The 15324-nt window shown below is 46.2% G+C and overlaps 1 protein-coding gene across 3 annotated transcripts in view; it reads right to left on the bottom strand.

The window, feature by feature from the left end:
* trrap (transformation/transcription domain-associated protein) overlaps positions 1–15324 on the bottom strand; it is a 120574-nt gene that overhangs the window by 99607 nt on the left and 5643 nt on the right. For all 3 annotated transcript variants that reach the window (XM_015963552.3, XM_015963551.3, XM_015963553.3), the window contains exons 6-21: positions 15223–15306; positions 14020–14076; positions 13438–13563; positions 13044–13121; positions 12820–12908; positions 12190–12286; positions 10529–10667; positions 7502–7580; positions 6759–6993; positions 6339–6675; positions 6118–6215; positions 5735–5929; positions 5462–5653; positions 5211–5376; positions 1237–1493; positions 736–936 (exon numbers count right to left, since the gene is read on the bottom strand). In XM_015963552.3, coding sequence (XP_015819038.1) covers positions 736–936; positions 1237–1493; positions 5211–5376; positions 5462–5653; positions 5735–5929; positions 6118–6215; positions 6339–6675; positions 6759–6993; positions 7502–7580; positions 10529–10667; positions 12190–12286; positions 12820–12908; positions 13044–13121; positions 13438–13563; positions 14020–14076; positions 15223–15306 — 2430 coding nt within the window. The remainder of the gene's footprint in view (positions 1–735; positions 937–1236; positions 1494–5210; positions 5377–5461; positions 5654–5734; positions 5930–6117; positions 6216–6338; positions 6676–6758; positions 6994–7501; positions 7581–10528; positions 10668–12189; positions 12287–12819; positions 12909–13043; positions 13122–13437; positions 13564–14019; positions 14077–15222; positions 15307–15324) is intronic.

Below are 15324 nucleotides of genomic sequence, written 5' to 3'. Positions count from 1 at the left end.
CAAAGAATAAAGGAGGAGATGAGGGGATGGCGTAATTGATTAGTAAGCTTTCAGGGTAGCTGGATGGTTCTGACAGGACGAGGGTCCTGATGAGTAAAATCCAAGTTACTCGCTTCACTCTTTCAATATTCACTGTCTTTAATCCGTCCAAACTTTATGTGCTTACTAATTTTCACACGTCTACTGGAGACTCACATCTTCTGGTGTGTGTCGCCTACACTCACGGTGATGGACACACACACAGAGACAGACCGATAGCCAAGAGAAGAGAGCAGCCATTAGAGAGAGTAAATAATGCCGTCATGGTGGCCCACAGTAGATTGATGATTACTGAGTGGGGATGAGGAGGAGAAACAAGACATGAATTTAATTACCTGGAGGACTCACACGTTTCCTCACTCATGGTCTCTCTCTCTCACACACACACACACACACACACACACACACACACACACACACACACACACACACACACACACACACACACACACACACACACACACACACACACACACACACACACACACGACAAAGACATACTGCTCTCAGAGGAAAATGATAATGAAGAATACCAAGCTCTTTTGTGCCTAATTCCTTCTCTCTAGAGCTTAAACAAAGAAGCTAAAAGTTATTCAAACTGGTTTCAGATGACTTTAGATGAGAAAATTATTATAAAAAAGTTGGAGCGTCCAACTAGACTGAATAGATGCAACCGCATCTCTATTCAAATCCTACCTTCTCCATGGGAAGTTGTATGGAAGCTTTGCAGTCGGTGAACTCCACCTTGATGCTTGGCCCCTGGACTTCCGTCACCACATAATGTAGTCTCTGAGACTCCTTCAGCATCTTCCTGTTGCTGCCTCCAAACTTTCCTAGAACCCGGTACGCTACGTGGGAGATGCTCTCTGCTGGATTACGAAGCGTTCGCCACAAAGCCTAAGACAAAGGGAGGAAAGGTAGGAAACACCTGAGCTCCAGGACCAAGACAGGGATCTACTTACTGATCAGTAAGAAATCTCACTAAAACAACCTATTAGTCTCCAAGTTTAATGATTCTGAGGCTCTGCTGATGTACTGGGCTCAAACAGATTTCTGTTATTAAATATGAAAAATACATGAATATTTTAACACGTCACCTGCTCGAAAGGGCCAGATGATCACTTCATGCAAAATCTGTCAAACTTTAAAACTTTTATTAAAGCTACTACAATTTCCATGAGGAGAGCGCCTTCCCACCTGCATGAGTTCAGCCCGGACAGGTTGGATGTGGTCGTACAGGAAGTCAGGTTGTAGGTTGTCCACACACAACTCCAGGGTTCGGAGGCCCTGGCTGACCAGAGTCTGGGAGCCGTTGAGCGCAGACACCAGTGGATCCATGAGCATGGGTAAGTAGGGCAGCAAGGAGCTCAGACGAACTGGCACAGTCAAACACAGCTCCACAAAGAGGTCCTTCATGTGCTGCTTGTGGAGGCCACTTTGGAGCATGTTCAGACCTGACACAAGTGAGAAAAGAGTAGAAAATTAGCAGAAATTAAAAAAAAAAGTCTCAGATCGAACCAATCAGCAGGGAAGTTAAAATATTATTATGATTGTGCTGATCTAAATTGTGTTCACAATTGTTTATGGGGGGGGTCCGATCACGTTTTGTTGCTCCTGATCCGATTACGAGTCATTTGATCTGAAGAATATATGGATACCGAGTCCCGTATACTTCAGAAACGCATTAAGAAAAAAGGAGGACACTAGAGTTGTCCTTTAGGTTTATTTATTTAATCATTAATGTGTTTCTTTCTGTCTGTATTTGTGTCATTTCTTTAGCTTATCTGCCATAAAACCTCACTGGCTTAGGAAGTACATTAATAAGAAATGTGTTAATATTAATAATATATGTAAAAGTAGCCTTGTCGCTCATATTTCAAATCGTTTACTCAGTGTGCTGCTGTTTTAAGTGACGGGGTCACTCTTCTCTACAAAACACCTGTAGAGTTCCTGCATCTGTAAAGTTAAGAAGAGATAGCAGGTCATAACACGACGTTTGCAACCAAAGACGCTCATCCAGTGTGACTTGCTGCTATCTTGGCATTGTATCTGTCCGTGACCATTTCTTTTTTCTTAACATTGTTTTTTTATTATTAATGTCGGCTGGCTTATCCAAATTGTTGCAGCAAGTTGAGCAAGGTCAGTTGTTTTTAAGGTGGCACATCAGATTCGTAGTTTGCACACATTACATGTTTATTACACCCCCTTATTTAAAAATACACCTAAATGCCAGACATTTCCTCTTTCTTGAGGTGACAAGTATGCTCCGTGTTATCTAAAAGCTACATGTTATGGCAAATGGCCTGTATTTGATATAGCGCCTTCTAGAGTCCTGGAACCCCCCAAGGCGCTTTACAACACAATCAGTCATTCACCCATTCACACACACATTCACACTCTGGTGGGGATGAGCTACGATGTAGCCACAGCTGCCCTGGGGCGCACTGACAGAGGCGAGGCTGCCGAGCACTGGCGCCACCGGTCCCTCCGACCACCACCAGCAGGCAAGGTGGGTTAAGTGTCTTGCCCAAGGACACAACGACAGCGACAGACTGAGCGGGGCTCGAACCTGCAACCTTCCGATTACGGGGCGAGCACTTAAGTCCTGTGTTCTTCCTCTTGCCCTCGCTGGGGTGAGATGAGCGGTTCCTGGCAGCTGCTGCTGCAAAAGAGTGCTTCCCCCACGGGCGAGGGTTCTCCGCCTTGTTTGGCTGACCACCTGCTGATCGCTGTGGTCTAGCCCCACCCTGTCGACCCTTTGCCGCTGAGGCGGCGGTCGCAAATCCAAGCTTTAGTGCCTGAGGTGGCTGATGGTTATGTTTATGAGGCAAGCAGAGATTGAAGGCCTCACCTTCCTGCTTTCTGTGGGTACTTGTCTCAGTCATTTTCTCCAAGGCAGGGCCAAAGAGACCTTTGGTAGGGTCATATGCTGCATCCATGACATCAGCTTTCTGGATGTCACCTAGGCCTGACAGGTTTAGCCACAAGGCTCTCTCACCCGAAACCCATCACAAGTCCACAGCCCTGGACTGCTCCTCTAGAGGAGCGCAGGATGAGATCATTCACCACACAGATTTCATCCCATAAAGCCGAGTTAGGCGCCCCAGAGTCCAGCTGACGACCCATTTCCTCCAAGATTTCTCCTTGATAAGCTGAGAAGAGAGTAACCGCATTGAGGGAACACACAGATTGGCCAGCATATTTGTACATCCTCTGCAAAATGGATGCCGTGAGACGATCCGTTTTAGATGGGAGAGAGATGCTGGATGATGCTGACACGGATCTGCGGTTGGGGTGAAGGTGGTATGCCACTGAAGGCTCCACCGTTGGGGGTTCGGCCAGCCCCAAGTCCCCCATTCCATGCACCTCCAGTTTAGAGCATCCTTTGGTGGGGAGTTTGCTCTTAAATGGGCTGGACCAGTAACAGCTCATTTTTCTCATGCATGCTGGGGCAGCCGGCAAGAGCTGCTTGGGTGGAGCGGAGGATAGTGGGAGCCTCTTACCATCATACAGGTCTCGTTCCACCCCTTCTGCCCCTTGGGCTGCAGGCCACTGAATGTTGAGCTTTGCCGCTGCTCGTCTGCAAACCTCGTACAGATCGGCGTCCCCCTGCGATGCCACCCCAGTGCCGCTAGACGGCCTAGAGCGTTGAGCTGGGAAGGTGGAATCCTCTTCCTCCTCTTCCATGTCCAAGTCGAGGAGGTCTGAGTTCGCATCACCTCCAGCCTCGTCATCACCCGCATCGAGCAGCCCACTGTCCACCAGCCCCTCGAACAGAGGAGGTAGCGGGGGCTCCTCTTCCATCATATCCGCCCAGCTAGTGGAGGCTCGTGGCTGATGGTTGTCACCTGTATCAACAGGCATGCCCGAGCCGAGGCCTGGGTCCCGGCCGTTAGCCACTGCCACTCTCAGCCTCCTTTCCCTTATCTTCCCGGCATGGAGGAGCAGTGAGGGCATGTCTGTGGGTTAGCCAGCGATGCCTGGGCGTGAGCAGCACCCATGCAAGCTATGCACATAGGATGAGGGTCCCTGCCTGAAATGGAAGCCCCACATGATGCCGGGCACAGGCGGGATGCATCCTCTTTAGCCTTCGGTTCTGACCCGTCTGTCGGGGCAGGGGTGGAAGCCATAGCTGACAATCTGACTCGTCGTGACACGTTAGCTGCACCAAAGTAGCTCATTAGCAAATAAATGCTAAATAAGCGCAGGACAAGCTCGCCTCAACGCGTTAGCTTGAGCCACACTCGCTAATACCACTCAGTCAATGACAACCGAGTAGCAGTAGGAGCAGCTCGCCGTGACGCGTTGACTGTTCGTAGTGGTGTGACAAGTGACTAGAAGCACTTACTCAGCTCAAATCCAGACTGCATTGGTACTGCGTTCGGCGACGTATTCTGACGGTACGCCTGGGAACAGTTAAGCAGCTAACTAAAGATAGCATGACAATCTCTGAGGGAGCAAATTGTAGTTTCTCACGGGAAGAAAGCGAGAATGAGTAGGAGGGGTTGGTTGGCAGTGTATATACTGGGTGGGCAGAGCCTGGGCACGGCGCTACCAGTCTGTCAAGGACAGACGTGATGTCACTGGAGCTTCCGTAGTTGGTCACGCCAGGGCGATTCCCATAGTGAACACCGAACGAAGTTAGAAAAAGAACTGACATTTCCCACCCGAGTCTGAAAATCACGTGAATGAATCGGAGCATCCCTAGTTGTTTATATTCAATGTTTCTAGTATCATTAAAGATCGCTAATGCACCTATGATTGTTGCAAAACTCCAAACACCAGGGTTATCCTAAACGGGTCAGTTTCTTGTTTCAGTAACAAAATCCTACATTTGTGAAACTGTCGTTGCTTGTTCAGCCGATACAACAGTTTTGTTGTTAAAGTTGCTTTGTGTGATTTTAAAGTGCATTTGTTCCTGTTTTATCTGATTTGAATAAATAATATAAAGATCTGTGTCGGTTTTACTGTGATAGTTTTTAGAGACATTCTGGGATTTTAAACCAATAAATTCTGTATTTCCGCCAGAGTGAGGACATGGCGCCATCCTTAGCTTGTGTGTCTGTATTTATTAGTATAAATATAGGAAGCCAAAATCATTATGGAGATCAGACTAAAATAGTTGTGCAGCCTTGTTTGTGTAATTCTCAGCTCAGAGAGAGAGCTCCTACCCTGAAGCAGGTTAGGAAGAAGAGGCAGGAACTCTTGGTACAGGAGGTCGTGGCTGCCCCCCCCAATAGAGCGGAAGAGAGCCCGGAGAAGGAGGAAGTAGTTGTAGGGCTCCTTGGCTGACTGCGCCAGCTCCATGGAGCTGTTCACTATCTTATGAAGGTGTGGCTGAGGAAAACAAGAACAGTATGTTAAAGATAAAAAGCTTTAGGTGTTTTTTCTTAACCAATTTCTGCCACAAATAAATAATTACCTTTAGCATCTGCTCATTCTCAGCAGCAAACAGCGACACTGAGCCAAAGACCAGCTTAAAAAGCTTGAGGTAGAGGTTTGACAGCTCAACGTTGGAGCCCATCTCTGGCAATCGCTCAAGAAGATATTCCACTAGGATGGTGGCAAACAGAGCTGAGGTCGAGATGTTGGCCAGGAAGGAGTTTGCCACAATCTAAAGGAGCAAAGGTCAAGTGATGAAAAAACGTAATCATAACCCCCTACAGTCAGAGATAACAGACACACTCGTATGCACCTGTAACGCGTAGTTCTTAGAGATCCTCTCCACCATGTAGGGCACAGTGGTCTGAAAAATCTCCTTAAAGGTGAGGGGGTTCATCATGGTGAAGACACCAGCAAAATGCTCCAGAACCTCTTTCTCCTCCTTCATGCGAACGGTCTGGCAGTTGGCCACCCTGATGTACGTCTGCTGGTTATTAGCTACTTGCACCTTCACGTTAGGACAATCAAAAACATCAATCACATGAGGTCAGGAACAAACGTACACTTTTATACATCTTATGTTGTCTAATCTGCACACCTGAACAGTCCTGCTTCATTTGTTGCTCTGTTAAAAATTCACCATTTAAAACTAAACGCTCACCAGGTTAAAAAGTTCGGGCTGAGGTGTAAGCATACCTGATAAATGTCCAACGCCTGCATGGCATATTTGACCAGTTTGATGTAGATCTGAGTCTCCTTTGGCTGGAGCTGCTTGTTATGAATGAACTGTGCCTCTGAAATATAAATGAGAAAACACTGAAAAAGGAACGCTTTTTGTGTTTTCAGTTGGTTTACAAGGCAGAAAACGGATGATATGATCAATTCTGCACTCATCGGTAAGGCCACCATCCTCTCACCTCCAGGAGCTTTACAGGAGGTGATGCCCCAGGTAATCGTCTTCACTCCACATACCAACGTCTTCACTAAGCTGCGACAGTCCGACACCTGAAATGTCTGCTTGTCTTCTTTGTCTCCTTGTCGATCGAAGGCTGTCGCTGCTGGTGGAGGCGGAGCTGCGACGGGCGTTGGAGGAGCAGGTGGTGGAATGGCAGGGGTGGTGGAAGGTGTGGGTGTGGCAGGTACCCCAGGTAGAACCCCTGGGTCAACCATACCCATTTCTGATTGAGGTTTGCACTTCTTAAAGATAGAGACGAGCTGGTAGCGTGCGATCGTGTGAAACTTCAACACAAACACCTGTTTTTAGAAACAACCAAGGAGGGGGTGTGATTAATATTTAGAAATGTAGCTGTAACAACATTTCTGATACCTCTACATACCTCCAGCATCCTCATCAGAATGTCCCGTCCGTTCCCATTCTCCTGCTCTGACTTTGAGCGGATACAGTCCACCAGGTTGAGAAGCAGCTTGCAGGACATGGTCTGGATGTTACTAGGCAGCGACTCGTCGTCGATGTTTTTAGCAAACAGCTGCACAGCTAAGGATAAATCCGTCAGAGGAAGGTTCTGCCGGACATGGTGGACCAGATCGGCCAGTGTGCTGTAGGCCAGCGGCCTGGAAAGAGAGGAGCAGCAGTGAAGTCTGAGCATTTATATGACTAAACAGTAAAACTGGTATATTCTATAAGTATAAAGTTTAATTTGTTGCTTCATGCTGTAGTATCTGGGGGAGGGGATAAAAGTGGAGTTAAGTGATACTGATGGTCCTGCCAGCTCTCATCCAGCTGCCTTGTTTCCTAACAGCACTAATGTGAAGAGACGGCCATTTTGTTGATGAGGTGAGCTATTCCAGCAACTGGGAAGAAGGGGGGTCAAGGAGGCTCTGAATCAAACCAGGGGAGGCTGTGGGCAGCCCGCCCTGAGGAGATGAGAGTGTACATGACAGCTTGACAGTGCAATCTGTCCTGCTGTGCTCCAGTCAGCTTCCCTGAGACTTTCTGCTACAGATTAACATGATGGGGCACTTAACACCTTCAGCACCTGCTTGAGAAATCAGCCATGCAAAGCCAAGGATAGCAGCAGGAATTTTAAGTTGGATGAGCAAAAGTTTGATGTGAGCGTACCTGAGAGTCTCCCGGGCCGTGTAACCAGAGCCGATGAGAATGGATTCATCAAAAAGTTTGTCCATACAAGGGATGAACTCTGGAAAACCCAAGAGATGTCAGAAATGATGTGTAGCGGATGACAGAAAAATAAACACTGATGTGCTTTGACGTTGGTTTGTTTCTACAGCTAGCATCTCCCTGGGCTGAAACTTGGTTTCCTCTCATGAGAGTCAGGTTCTCACTCTGGTGTTGGTGGTACTTAGAACAGGGTTACTACAAAAATAACCTTTTAGAATTAATCGGTTCTCTCCCAGAATGGAACCCGCCTCAAAGCCTTCTTGGTTTCCCCGAGTAAAAAAGTACAATAAATGTGAAACTGCCATAAACACTTGTACAAAATGCAAACAAAGACATTGCATGCCCTACGTGAGTACCAGCCCACTGTAACCCCACCTGAAAGGTTTCATGTAGTTTTAGCAGCCTGATGAGCTGCCGCCTTAAAGGAGTAGTTGACTCATTTAATCAATACTTTTGAGATCATCTCTAGTAGGAATGACGCATGGAGGCTAAACGGTTCGCACACAACAACCCTCATCCCCATCCCCCCCACGCGCCATGGCTGGAACATTTTCTAGGGGAAACACTGGATCCGTCAGGCTTATCAAATCCTAGAGTTTCACCGTCTGTTTTCTATCAGAAGCTAATGCAGGAGACAGGTGTAGGAGACTATTTCCATATTCTGCCTGCAAGAAAAGCTCAGAGTGGCCGATTATAATCAGAAACGATCACTAAAAATGTTTTAACAGTCAATCACAACTTTAAAGTTGTTATTTTTATTTAACAGCAGTTCAACACCCCCCCCCCCCCCCCACACACACACACACACACACCTCTCAGTTGAGAAAATATCTACAAAAATGCAGTTGAATGGGATTCTGAGTGACTGTGGCTCTCTGTGCTATCCTGCAGAAAGAATAAATTCACACACCAGTTTGTGGATCAGGGGTGGACCTTTAAAGCGCCCGAGCGCCAATGGCGCTAAATTTTCTCGTCGGGCGGTAAATACTTGACGACTTACCGCCCGGGTGGCGCCCAAGCTTTATTTGTCATTTACACACCGGCTTTCACCTACGTCATGGCCCCGCCCTGTAGGAAGCTGCCGTTTTCGTTTCGCGCCCGTGAACCTGCGCGCCTCTAGCCACGTACTGCACTTGTACGATTCGTGCACGTCCTGCACGATTCTAGTTATTGTCACGTGAACTATAAGTTCACTATTAAAGACGAAGTGGAACCACGCTAGAAACACACAAGCACGCAGGAAGATCGCGCCACCACAGGGATGGGATTTCTTGATGAAATCTCCGGCAAAACGCTTTAAAACTGGTGAGGAGAAGCGAGACAGTTCGAAACGGTATGAAGCAGCGAAGCGTGTGCGTAGGTGGAATGATTCTTGGAGGTTTAAAGAAGACGGGAGGCGCGGAGAATGGCCGTATTTGAGTTGAGTAGCGGCTCGCCTGGAAAACAGACGAGAGCAGACGGAAGCAGCAGGGGGAGTGGCTGAAAGCCGGCGTTTAACGCCGGGGACACACCGGCCGCGGAAGCGCCCGAAGCGAATCGCTCACGAAGTCCGGCCGCTGCTCGCCGCTCCTCAGTTCAGATCAGACGCGCCCCATTCGAGGCGCGCCTCGGCTCAGCTGTAGTTTTTCTTTTAATTACTTGGTGTCCTCCATTTCCTCAGCTCTTTTCCTCTGTGTGTGTGTGTGTGTGTGTGTGTGTGTGTGTGTGTGTGTGTGTGTGTGTGTGAGTGAGTGAGTGAGTGAGTGAGTGAGTGTGTGTGTGAGTGAGTGAGTGAGAGTGTGTGGTGTGAACCAGTTGTTTCTGCCAGTTGAATCTCTTGGACTTCCCTACATGTGTAGCTCGGGGGTGACGATGGATGAAGATATCGCGTTAGCATTCACACTTGTTCAATTTTCAATTTTAATTCTGGTGCCTGTTAGCAGCAGAAACACATCCTCACGCGCTTGTGGATATCATATATTCTATATGAAAACATGACTGTAATAATAAGTAAAGGTTATCAGCTGTTCAGTGTGCTCATAGGAAACGTGACAAAAGAACACAAAACACATTTCTCCTTATGGCCTATATAGTTGTCATCATCAACATAACATGATTTACAGAATACATGTGACCAACTAACATTTCATGTTCTACCACCGGATGTTTGGATCAAAATGTGAACCAATCAGATCTTAGATCAGGTGAGAGCCAGGCGTTTCCCATCATCCTCTAGGTTTTGCAGCCGGTAGAGAGCAACTGCAGCGCCTTGCTCCAAAATCTGCAGCCGCCTTGATCTCACGAGGTTATCGATGCCTACGTATGCATGACGTCAGAGCAAGTCAGGTCAATTCGGACACAAATCTAACCGGCATGCACCGCTCGCCGATCACTGCTGGTCTACTCTGCGCAGAACTGGCTCTTCTCGAACACAGTCAATGGCTTGAATACAGCAAAGCGGCGTTGGTGATGTACTGCGTTGTATGCCAGAAGTATGCGACGACAAAATCGTGTTTTGTTGAGGGAACAAACAAATTCAAACTTGAATACGTTATTATGTTTGTGAATGTGTACAAATTAAAGGTTTGTTACATTTAAAACGGTTCAGTTGTTATTTTGACTCGTTTTGGCGGCTGACCAGCGGGGCCGGTAGATTCTTGGCAGGGCCGGTAAATATTCAAAGCCAACCGGCCCGGCTGGCCGGTTGGCTTTGAAGTTAATGTCCACCCCTGTGGATGGATAGTTTCTTCTGTTATCACGAAAGAGCCGAGTGGCTTATTAACAAAGACTATCACTGAAAATGGTTTTGAGGAACTAAAGCACCATAACTGATAAACCAAAGTGAAGACTGCAGGATTTCAGGAACGGTAGAGCTTTTACTTTTCCAACAGTCTAACAAATAATCGAATAGATAAAAGAGCAAAAACCCAAGACGTTCAAGTTATAACCAATAATAGCAAATAATTAGGCATGTGTTTGAATACATACGGCTGCGGAGGTCAGTCGTGAGGATGTGCTTGGCCGCGATCAGCAGCTCCTTGCGAAGGTGAGCGGTCTCAGATGGACAGTTGGACAGCAGCTGCAGCATGCCCTTCACCAACTGTTGGGAGTATTTCCCAACCAGGTCCTGAACGGGGGACAAATATGTCACATATCAGTTAGAAAAAGATTTTCATCCTGGCCGTGGAACACTGGACCAGCTCTATACCCTTAGGGGGGTCCTGGAGGGTGCGTGGGAATTTGCCCAACCAGTCTACATGTGTTTTGTGGATTTGGAGAAGCTGTTCGACCGCGTCCCTCTGGGGGCCCTGTGGGGGGTACTCTGGGAGTATGGGGTACCAGGACCTCTGATACGGGCTGTTAGGTCCCTGTATGACCGGTGTCAGAGCTTGGACTGCATTGCCGGCATTAAGTCGAGCTCGTTTCCGGTGAGAGTTGGACTCTGCCAAGGCTTTGTCACAGATTCTGTTCATGACTTTTGAGGGGATCCGTTTTGGTGGCCTGAGGATCAGGTCTCTGCTTTTTGTAGATGACGTGGTTCTGTTGGCTTCATCAGAACGTGATCTCCGGCTCTCACTGGAGCGGTTTACAGTGAGTGTGATGCGGCTGGGATGAGAATCATCTCCTCTGAATCCAAGACCATGGTCTTGAATCGGAAAAGGGCAGAATGCCTTCTCTGGGTCAGGGATGAGGTCCTGCCTCAAGCGGAGGAGTTTAAGTATCCCGGGGTCTTGTTCACGAGTGAGGGAAAACTGGAACGCGAGATCGATGGGTGGATTGGTGCTGCATCTGCAGTGATGTCGGTGTTGGAGCTGAGCTGGAAGACAACGCTCTCGATTTATCGGTCCATCTATGTTCCTACCCTCACCTATCGTCACGAGCTTTGGTTAGTGACCAAATGAACGAGATCACGGAAACAAGCGGCTGAAATTAGTTTTCTCCACAGGGTGTCTGGGCTCTCCCTTAGAGATAGGTTGAGAAGTTCGGTCATCCGGGGGGGGGGCTCGGAGTAGACCCGCTGCTCCTAAACGTTGAGAGAAGCCAGTTGAGGTGACTCGGGAATCTGGTCAGGGTACCTCCTGGTTGCCTTCCTGGTGAGGTTTTCTGGGCATGGTCAACTGAGAGGATCCCCATGGGAAGACCCAGGACACGCTGGAGGAACAATGTCAGCCGGCTGACCAGAGAACATCTTGGGATCCCCCCGGAGGAGCTGGCCCGAGTGGCTGGGGAGAGGGAAGTCTGGGCCTCTAGGCTTAGGCTGCTGCCCCTGCGACCCGACTCCGGATAAGCGACTGAAAATGGATGGGTGGATGGATGGATGGGTGGATGGATGGATGGATGGGTGGATGGATGGATGGATGGATGGATGGGTGGGTGGATGGATGGATGGATGGATGGATGGGTGGATGGATGGATGGATGGATGGATGGGTGGGTGGGTGGATGGATGGATGGATGGATGGATGGGTGGATGGATGGATGGGTGGGTGGGTGGATATTTTTTCTATCATTATTGAGTTCAGCAACATTGCAATTCAATCTATGGACAAAGTTTTACTAATACGCTTCATTCTCTTCTTTAAAAACACACAGCGACGCAAGCAAAACAACTGTTTTTAAATGGAAGAGCTGGTTTTGTGTACAGTTCACCTGATAGATCCGGATGATGTAGGCCAGAAAGGACAGAGTCTTGATTTGGGCAGCGATGAAGTCTGCATACAGCTCCTTGTTGAACAGTTTATGCTGCCTGCAAAGTAAACAATTTACAAGAAGAAGGAATCATTACGTACCCTGAGAGACAACGATGATGTGTTAATTATGCTGTATACATGCAGCAGTGGCAATTACAGCTGTTGAAATCACGAGTCTACACACTAGAGTCAATTTTAACCAGGTGACGTGCTTTTTATGCCTATCCATTACCAGATGAGCAAGCATCCATCTCTATACTTGCCAGGAATTGCTCATATATATTTTCTAAATTAACTCTGCACCATTTCCTTCCTGTTGAAAATGCTTAACACGCCGCCACCACCACATTCTCCTACCCTGAGAGGCTTCGCCTCCTGCTAAGCCAATTTTAACTTTCCTAAATGGATTTTAACTCTGGCTTCAACAGCAGCGCCATCAACAAATTTAGTGTGAAAAAGGAAGCGAGTGAGAAAAAAAAGAAGAATCAATTCTCCTTAACATGCCCAAACCCATCTCAGAGCCTGCAGAGTGAAAATGATTTTTTTAAAGACACACTTACACCGCTCTCAGACATGAGGTGGGTTTTACCTGGCCTGGGGTGACACCTGGAGCATGATGGTGTTCATGATGAGGGGTACGAACTCTGACACCATGTTGTGAATGTTCAGCTTATAGAGCTAAAACAGCAGAGCAGCGTTAATGTTAAGGTCAGGCTTTTGTTACACTTTATCACAAAAGACACGACCGTGACACAAATAGAGATTGGACCGTTTATGTTTTTTTAAAGATAATTTTAGAGTAGTTTCACTTACCTGATACATCAGAACCACGATGATGGGCAGCTCTGCCAGAACCTTGAGAGACAAGGACCCCCGGGGGATTATGGTGTGCTTGAAGTAGAAACAGAAAGAAGAAACCCAATCAGACTGTAAGTACTTTCCTTTTTTTAACAACATTATTCTGTCTGAATTATTAAATGTTTATGTTACCCTGAGAAATCGGCTGTTTAATATTTTAATAGTTTTCTTTACAGATTTCCCACGGTTGAATGGTTATTAGAAAAACAAGCATGGTGTGTTTTATAGCTTTTCTATTGAAATAGAACTGTAGACGCATCATCTTTGTTAACTGAGCCAGGATGTTATAATACTGCCACCCAGTGGTGAACAGGAGAAGTCACCTCCCACAGATTAATCAGCAGCTTACCGTTCGTGTCTCGCTGTCCTCTCTCTCAGGTGCAGTCTTCACCAGGACTGATGTGATCATCCCCACCATGTCAGGGGAGGGCACAGTGTTTTCAGCGATCACCTGTGGGTTCTCAAAGTACCTGGCCTGATGACGGAGAGGACAGACGGTGAGTTGTGATTTTTGATAAGAACCAAAGATGTATGGAAAAGAAAAGGGGAAATGAATATATCTAGCAGGGCTGGGCAATAAATAAAAAAGTTATCATTATCGAAATTTCTGACTCTTATCGAGAATTTTTCCCATGTCAATAAATTTGACAATAAAAAATGAAAAGATGTGGCAACGTTCATGTCCCTTTAAGAAGCTGTATCACCTGGAGTCACGTACAAATGTGACTCAACATGACACATGTGGCAGCCCCATCTAGTGGACAACTTTTGTTTCTGCACATACCTGTAGTTATCGTCCGTTTATCGTTATTGAGGTGAAATCCTCAATATATCGTGATATTGATTTTAGGCCATATCGCCCAGCCCTAATATCTAGGGAATAAATCATCACATAATGAAAGTGTGAGAATCTAGCTAGGGGTGTACTTACAACAACTTTAGGAAGGTCTTTGTAAATCAGCTTCACAAAGTCCAGAAAATGGTGAATCTGAGGACGAAATATTGTAGTAGAAAACACAATAAAGACAGTTAACATCTATTTCAAAAAGATACATTTATATAAAATCATCCAAAATACGAATAGTCCTACTGTAAATTACAAAGGCCAAGCTTTAAAGCAACACTTAACATTTTTATGGTTCAGGTAGCAACACTAGTGGGAGTTCTCTACCTGCTTTATGCCAATAGCTGTTTACTGCGCCTGTAACTAATATAAGGGCTAGCAGTTAGCTTCTTCAGTTTGCTGACTGTCACAAGAAGAAAAGTTTTGCTTTATTGTTGGTATCATGTTGGAGCCTGGAAGTAAAAGGAAGACAGTAATGTCTTTGGAGGTGAAGAGCTAAAACCAGAGTGAACGTCGGCGCGACCTACACTTGTGTGATGGAGCAGAATGAGGCTTTGACATCACGGGCTGATGGTGACCTGGCTTTGTTGCTACTGGACTTGTAAATAATTATACTTATTTTCTAATATTGTGGATCTGTTTAATTTGTGGCTTAATTTAGAATTTGTTGGCTTGTTAGCTTGTGTTATCATAAGCTCATCGGTAGCGGTAGTTACAGCAGGCTACAGGGTTGTTTAAGACAGTAGTAATTACACTTTAGACCAGTAGGAGGGAGGAAGCAGGAATGGTTTTTAGTGTCGTTTTAAAACGGAGGACTAGTTAGCCAAGAAAGGATGTTTAAAAACAACCATTTTAACATCTCTTTAATCATAAAAAGTAATGATACACAAATTCGAATTTTTTGGGCCGATACCGATAGCCAATGTTAATATCACTGTTATAGTCGATAACTGTAATTTGCAGATACAGATATACTGACATTGATACTTTTAAAATCAGCAGATTTTGTATAAAATGAAAATGATTAAAGCTGGATTTATGTTATTATGTACACACATCACACACATTTACGCTTCTGAGACGATTACAATCGCTGTCACATGACTAAACAAATACACATCACTTCCGAAACAGATAAACAAATGAAAAAAAAGACAGAAAAATATCGTACGTTAATATCCTCCCAGTTTAAATTATCTGACCGATACCGATATGTTAAAAAATGACTAACATCGGCAGATGCTGATATATTGTGCATCCCGAATAAAACAGTAAATCAACTAGGCTCACCTCCTGGGAGATTAGAGGACGGAACTGTTTGTGTAGTTCAATAATGATCCGAAGGCAAATCAGAACATTTTCCTCACTTTCAATCTGAAAAAGAAAATTCAG

Source organism: Nothobranchius furzeri, chromosome 16 (genome assembly GCF_043380555.1).
Source record: "Nothobranchius furzeri strain GRZ-AD chromosome 16, NfurGRZ-RIMD1, whole genome shotgun sequence".
Lineage (NCBI taxonomy): Eukaryota > Metazoa > Chordata > Actinopteri > Cyprinodontiformes > Nothobranchiidae > Nothobranchius > Nothobranchius furzeri.
The sequence above is the reverse complement of the archived record's forward strand: the minus strand, read 5'-3'. Positions and strand labels throughout refer to the sequence as shown.